The sequence below is a fragment of the Limulus polyphemus genome, unplaced genomic scaffold (genome assembly GCF_000517525.1).
Source record: "Limulus polyphemus unplaced genomic scaffold, Limulus_polyphemus-2.1.2 Scaffold1666, whole genome shotgun sequence".
Classification (NCBI taxonomy): Eukaryota; Metazoa; Arthropoda; class Merostomata; order Xiphosura; family Limulidae; genus Limulus; species Limulus polyphemus.
In genome coordinates, this window is record NW_013667276.1 from 151,078 (window position 1) to 159,152 (window position 8,075).

At 32.6% G+C, this 8,075-nt stretch overlaps 1 protein-coding gene across 1 annotated transcript in view; it reads left to right on the forward strand.

Moving 5' to 3' along the window:
• LOC106464493 (glutamine amidotransferase-like class 1 domain-containing protein 1) overlaps nt 1-7,971 on the forward strand; it is a 20,969-nt gene extending 12,998 nt beyond the window's left edge. Inside the window, exons 5-7 of the mRNA XM_013924636.2 lie at nt 2,859-2,953; nt 6,139-6,232; nt 6,777-7,971. Of these exons, the coding sequence (XP_013780090.1) occupies nt 2,859-2,953; nt 6,139-6,232; nt 6,777-6,913 (326 nt within the window). The 3' untranslated portion in view covers nt 6,914-7,971. The remainder of the gene's footprint in view (nt 1-2,858; nt 2,954-6,138; nt 6,233-6,776) is intronic.
• The last annotated feature ends 104 nt before the right edge of the window (nt 7,972-8,075 follow it).

An 8,075-nucleotide genomic window follows, 5' to 3' on the forward strand; every position in this document is an offset into this window, starting at 1 on the left:
GTCTTAGCATGTCATTATCCCTATTTTATCCATAACCCCTCAAAAATGTATGAAATTAAATGTAAAGTACTCTCCATAAAATCGTTACTGCTCAGACAAACCATAATTTCTATAGTCTTCAATTCTGATTGGTTACAGAGCTATCAAATAAAAAATCAGACCCCTCCTGCTAAACTTAAGAGAGAGTTATCAACGAATTGTGAAAGAGAGGATGTCTATTGGTTATAGGTAATATATAATGAAAGTCAAGGTTTTCATCTATCAAATAATGTGTTATATAATGTTGTGTTCTGAACAGAATATTGTCAATTTCACTCAGAATACAAGATTCGTTCCTGTGGGAAAGTTAACGACTAGCTCGGATGAATTTGTAATGGCTTTTGTTGCATAGTTAGAAAGCCAGGAAATGCATGTTATTAGTCTATATTTTTGGTGCATTATTTAAATAAATAAAAATTAATAAATGCTTTACTATCATTACTGTAAAAATTAGGCTTAACTTTCTTCAAAACCCGACAGCAAGAAAAGATTGGGTAAGTACTTTATTTCTTGTTTTTCATATTTATTCTTTCTTTATTATTATAAAAGTAACTAAAATATAAAAATATGGATCTTTTTAGGTTATTTAAGACTAGATTAGGTAAAATAAGTAATAATATGATTAAAGTAGTTCATGAGGCATGCATGGGAGCAACTCGTAATTCATAATTCGATAGCGTAACATGAGCTGCACATTCCCCGAAGTGATTTACAACTTATAATGGCATGAATAGTAGTTAGACATGGTTCAAAGGGCAATAAAACAATAAAATTTAATTATAAATAGATGTATACTGTTACAAACTTAGAGCTACTTAGGATAAATGAATGTAGTTTCATGCTATAATTTAAAGTCATTCTAGAAAGAAAAAAAAGGTTAATTTAGGTTTATTTCGATTTTTTTTTGGTGGTTACAGGGTTGGTGGAAATGACTGATCCCATTTTGAGATAGGGTAGAGAAAATAACAGAGAGACTATAAAGTTTTGCTGAAAAAATATGTTTGAAATGCATTTAGGAGGTCTTAGGGATTACACAAAGGAAATTTTGAGATTTTTGAGATGAAGAAAAGTATTTTTAATTTTAACATGAAAATTACTTTGCACACAGACTATTGAAAACAAATACTCAATATATTCATGGACAAATCTTTATTTTATCAAAAATACTTCACTAAGAAATATGACTTTTGTATGTGAAAGACTTTTAATATTAACTGAAAGACTGCCAAATTTCGTGAAGATATACCCACTATATTGAGAGTTATAAGTGTTAAATCTATAATAACTTTAAACAAGTACAAAAAAGTCACATGGTCAGTCAAACTGACTGAGCCCATATTGAGAGTGTTAATCCTCTCTTAGGGATATGTGTGAAGCACCCTTTCTTTGTAATGAGATTTTTTTGGGAGTTTGTTTATAATTTATAATTTTGAGCTGATTCAGCTTCTCAGCAGTCATCATTGTTCACTTAGATTTCTTGCCTTTTTTGCATCAGGGGCTCCACTAGGTTCCTCATCCTTTATAGTGTTGTGGGGTTGCCCCTCTCCTGTTCTTAGTCCTCTTTTTACTATCCAATGTTCTCTCCCTTCTCTGTGAGTGTCTCACATATAAATCATCATGTTGCAACCCTCCACCAATAGAAATGTGACACACCCTCCTGACGCATGTGACTCCCTCTGTTCGATTCTACTGAACTATCACTTCTCATTAGGCAGTGACCAAGAGCAGGTTTTTTTCACATTTTGATTTAATTTTATTCATGAAGTAGTTATTTAATTGACTTATTAATTTGCTACAGTTAGTTTTTTTCCACCCTTCCTCCGCACTGAAAATTGGTACTTTTCTATTCTGCCTAATGTTGAAGTGATAGTTTGGTGGAATCAAATAGAGTGTGTCACATGCATCAGGAGGGTGTGTTACTCTCCTGTTGGTAGAGAATTGTCGCATAATGATGATTTACATGTGAGACACAATTGAACTACATTCATCGTTGGAATTTAAGGCTTGTGGCTTGCGAAAACAATTTTGCTATACATGTGAGAGGAGGTAAGTACATATTGGAAATATATTTTCATTATAGGAAAATAATAACTTTGACTCGTGTTTAAAAAGTTGATAACTTCTAGAAATTATTCTACCTGAAAGCATGTATGTCATAAACTCTCATTCTGTTCTTTGTTGTGAAGTTTCAGACTGATAAGTTTATAAATAATAAATGGGTGGTTTCTCTAGCTTTAGTAAGTGGTATGTAAGGAACATTTTATTTTATACAATATACCAGGAATTCCTATTTACAAAATGGTCATTTCAGTATATTGCTATGCAATTTGTATAAATTGTCCACTGAAACTACTGTTCAGACCAGACCTGTAGCTCACAGCAAAATAATATTTATTTATTTTCAGTTTCAAACTTGACGACAAACACTTTTTAATTAGGAGTGGAACTAATTCATGTATGCATAAAACTATTCATGTGATTTCATACTCTTAAGCTACTTAATAATAATAATGCAGTAACATTTAGCTAGTTAATAATAATAATACAGTAACACTTAACTAGTTAATGATAATGAAATGTAATAACTCATAACTACTAAATAATAATGATGTAATGCTAAGGGAAAGATTCATTCAAAAATGTTATTCATGAGACATCTCCTCCGAAACATTTCATTCAGAGTAGCAACATATGCAACTCGTGGTCAGTTTTTGTTTTTATATTGTATTTCAGAGATTTGGCAAACATAACAATTTTGACTTTGAATGTAATATATTTTTGGTGGTATGTTTTTTATTTGTATTTCCTTTTTCTGCTAGAACCAATATGTGCAATAGGAATGGGTGTCGTCGGTCTTTTCCCTGCCATGGAAGATAGCAGTTCGTGGAGTTTTAGAAGATATACTCTTACTTCAGTAAGTAGCTTATGGTGGTACTATATACTTTGTGGTTAAGACATTTTCTTCATAAGTATCTCATTAAATGTCACTGTATTATTACAGCCTTGTTGTAATTAAATAAAGAGTTCATGGTTGTTAATCTTGCAGACTATAAATTCTAATATAATGACTGATTTTTCTTGTAGCTTACTCTGCTTATTATGAAAGTATGCAGCCAGTTGTTCTGGCTTCATTATAAGCTTGCGTTACTTTATTGTAGAAAACACACTCAGCAACACGAATACAGTAAGAGATAAACTTATGGAATTTAAGATGTATATACGTTTTTATTTTATTAAACCTCTAGTTTACTGTGCCTGTAAACATTTCTTTTGGCACAAGTTATGAAACCCAGTGTTTATTTATTTCATGTATGCCTTATCATTTTGCTCTAATTTTTATTCCATTGAAGTACTTTTAAAAACATGTAATATATATATAATTTTTTCATTATTTTGTTTGTGTTTCAAAATAATGGTTTTTTTAATAATTTGTTTTTTCAATGCTTGAGAGAGTTTAATTTGATGACTCAATTCAACTGTTGATATACTGGGCTTTACTGGCTCCCGTCAAAAGTAAATCAGCTTGAAATTTTCCCAGAATATTAGGAACAAAGTGAAGAAAAAATGCTTGAAATAAGCTTTCAGTATTAATAATTTATTTTGGCACATTTAAATTATACATACATAACTGTTGTCGATTAATTTTTCACAACATACAAAACTGTATATGCATATGAATTTTTTCAGCATAAGTAATCTAGTTATTACACTGGCTGTTGTACATATAGAATATTTTGACATGCATAATATAAGATAGAAAATTCAGTAAAATGAAATGTGAAATGTTTCAGTACACATGTAACTTAATGTAAGAAATTCTTTATTTCTGAAATCATAGGCTTATCTCTCTGTACATAGTAACTATTCCTTGCATGTCTGCCTTTGAAATTTTGTGCATTCCACTAGCCTTGAGCTATCTCCCAGTAAGACATGTTATAACATGAACTGTGCTATTGCATGATGTAATCATCATGTGACAATAACCCTCCACTGATAGAGTGATACATCCTTCATATGCAGTAGATCCTCAATAGTGCTTGCAATTGAAATTAACTTCATTCTTATCCTTCGAACTGTCTTTAACGGATGTGTTTAAGTTGAAACTTAATCAACTTCGTGAGATTTGCACTGCCTTGTCAGTGTTAACCTTTTTTGTTTTTCTTTTAGTTTGTTTTAACTTTGATTTATAAGTACATCACCACTAAATAACTATTTAAAAAATAAAATTTGATGTGAAGAATCACCACAACAATCATGAGTTTTCAAGTGATGGTGACTACCACCTTCTCTCAAGGTTCAAGCAATGTTGCTTACCCTACCCTCTACTTTGTGGCCACTGGAGGCTCCTTGACTGTTGAAAATATTACTGCCATAGTTCATTGTGTTGTGGGTTCCTAAATGCCTTCTTTGCCTCTTTACTTGTTGAGGACTATGTTCCTCCTCCAAATCTCTTTATAGATTGGATTATTCAGGTTTATTCTTTACTTTCCTTTTCTTTTATGTCTTTTAATTCTTCCCGTTCATCACTACATGACCCTCATACTGAGGATTATTTGTTTTCCTCCTCCATATATATGATTCCATGTTGACATGTTTCTGAATCAGTTTTAATCCCATTTTTAAATTCCTCATCCTCTTTGACTCCATGATTTCTTTGCCATGGCTTATGGCTGTTACTCTTTTCCATTTTTAGAATCTCAATAACTGGAGTCCCTTTTATCCTGTCTAGTGCTCAGTTTTTCTGTCTTTGCATTTTTCTTACCCATGTCCTATGCTATCTTCACTTCCTATCTAAAGCCCTACACCATGATCCTGATAGTTTTTCTGGGAATCTATGGTCGTTCCTTTTCAATACCTTGGCCACAGTTTTGTCTTCTGCCTTGGCCCTGCTTACTTGATACCTCTATTGTTGGGACCTTCTGGGATGTGATGCTCTTCTTTCTACCATTTTTCTTCTCCATTCTTACCTGAGTGACCTCCATCTGGCTTCTTTTATTCACTCTGAAGTCTTCGAGGGAGAGGGGGTGTCCTAGTACCTTGGATATTGGGCTGAGGCTGACTGACACCTATTCTCTCAGTTCTCAATTTCAACTCTCTCTCTCTCTTTTCCCATTTCTTGCTCCTCTACTGCTTCTTGCTGTCCCACCTCCCATTGGGTTGGCTATTACACATCCCATTGGTGTCTCTTTACCTTTGGACCCCTTTTGCAGCTGATTGGTGGGTCATTCAGATTATTACATGTCCTTTCTCTCCGTTGCTCATTTTTTCCTCCTTTGTCCTCTTTTCCCATTCCCCCTTCTTCAGATCCTCAGTATCTTCAATGTTTTGAGGCCATAGTATCAGATTTTTTGGACATGAGAGCCATTGACAAGGTCATTTGCCCTCTCCAGGGTTTTATTCTCCCAAAAAAGACCAGGAACTCGCATTCCATCATCTCCTATACTTCATACACGAGAGGTTCTATCTTTTTTGGGGGAATTTTGTGCCTCTAGAACTTCTTGTCTTTCTAAGCTGGGCTCACATGAGTCTTCTTCAATGGACTTTGAATGACCAATGAAAAATCTCTTGTGATCCTCTGTCCTCTCTTGTAACACTGTCACTTTTCTTTCTATAGGACTTGTCTTTGGTGTTGTGTCATGTCAATACTATAGTCAGCATCTCGTTGCTGTTCTTCTGTCTAGATTTCCACTTCTTCACCAATGTACCTCATATGGGTTGAAGCACATCTCTGGATGACTCCATGGCCTCGGGGTTTTGGTCTCCTTTGGAGCGTACCTTCTACATCACTATTCCTACTCAATTGAAAAAACTATGAGCATGCTTATAAATCACTTTATTATTTACATTTTTAAAAGCACAAATTATTGGCTTTTACCTTTTGTTAGATGTTATAAATATCTTCTTTTAAAGAAGCTTTTAGGCAGTGTGTTGATATGTTGAATAATTTCTTATGGACTGTTCCTGTTTAGTTTTGGATATGACATTTTGGACCTTGTGCTGAAGGCAAGAGCATTCCATGTGAAACTATTCAACAGGTTATAACTTTGTAATTTTATAGCTTTGTTTTGTTTCTTTTCAAAATAGTACATGAATTTTCAGGTCTCAGTCTTTGAGCTGGCAAGAGACCCAGATTTTGCTTCTTTACCTGTAATTCCAGAGGATATAATCAAAGACAGAGGAGCACTCTACAGCTGTAAGTGCATTATATCTAATCTGTTAGGTTAAGTGTACAGTTGTGAGTACATTGTGTCTAACCTGCTTGGTTGATTGTATGTCTTATAAAAGGGTCATGTTATACAAATCATTTCATCAGAAATACTTTATATTGACTAATCACACACAAGTTAAGCAGTGTATTGCTAGTCGGAAGTTCCATATATTGACTGTTTACTGTAGTGTCTAGTTAAATATATGATACTGCAAGAGTAACAGTTGCTTTATTTAATTGACTTGACATTGTAAGATCTTTTGTCTCTGAACTTCAGCTTTTAATGAGATTTTTAAGTAAAGTATATACATGCATTAGCAATGTAAGCAAAAAGCTGTGAGCTGTTTACTGGGAGTAACAAAATATGTATTCCCTTGATTTAAGTAGGATCTTTCTCTTACATTTTAAATACTCTGTAATTATTTTACACACAAGATTAGATTAGAATACGAGTGAGCTGTTTGATATTAATAATTCAATCAACATAATATAATATATAACTTGCCTTTTCTATCCCACCTGATTGCAGCAAGTGAACCAGACGAAGTTCATGTGGTTGTTGATCGACACTTGATCACTGGCCAAAATGAACAATCTACTCTCACAGCTGTTCAGAACTTAATTCTTCTGTGTAACCAGAAACAAGGCCGCAAAGATAAACTTTAGCATCTCGATATTTATCTTAGTTTGATTCGTACTGTGACCGACTGTCAAGTGATTATTATCAGGTATATATTTGGTCCTATATTAGAGTGGAGAGTTTATTGTTTATAAATTAATTGCTTCTCAGAGTACAAGTAAAGTTACCTCATGATGATCAGGAAAAAATTATAGTGGTTTTTTCAGGTAGCTGTGATTATGTTAAAATTTAGTGGTTCAGTGCTTTAGGTGGCTTCTAACTGCAACTAGAAATTTATTTTGACCTTATATTAACTGCAAATAAGGTACATTTGGTATTTTATGACAAGCTTTATTCATTAGCTTCAACAGCTGTCAGCATGCAAAATATTTCGTTTACAAGCTCTGTTTTATATCCATTTTTATTATAAGTGGTATAATAGCACTGTTCCTCTGATTTTCTCAACAATCTTAGTAATTATATATTATGTTTCTAGAAGTGTGTGATTGTTCAATTTATTTCATAACCACTTGAAAGAATTTTCATTTCAATTGGAAAAGTACATTGTTATACAGAAGATTTAAGATTTTGTTTAAAGAAAAAAAATATAAAATTCTTATTTATGAATGTTACAAATCTTTACGTGAATGTTACACAGCTGCTACAGTAACCACCAGGGACAATTTTGGTTTTGTCAACTAATCATTTCATATTTGTTTTGTAGACATAAATTAGTTAAAAATCATTAATTTTCTATTTTTGTACATCACTTTTAACTTTCCTAGGTTATCCATAAAAAAGGGTAAGAAGGAAATTTAAGTCTTTTAGTTTAGGGCATGGAGATCCAAAAATTCAGTGTGTATACTGCAGTAGTTGTGGTATTTTAAAATGCTTAATAAGCTAATATACACAAATTATTTTAAAAATATCTGATATTCTTGACATTAGACTTAATACATATCTACTTCTGTGTAAAAAATAAAATGCAGTTACATTGTGTAGTTTTTGTGCTTATAGAAGACAGTCATTATATTATTAATTGTTGCTTTTAAGTTGATGTTTTCCATAAATACTGTAAATATAAATAAAGGAAGTAACCTGTTAAGTAGTAACTTGTGTTGTTCATGTGATTATCCCAAAAAACGAACTCATCTTTTGTTGATGCTATATGGGAAATATTGTGACAAAATAGTAACTTTTGACAGAGAC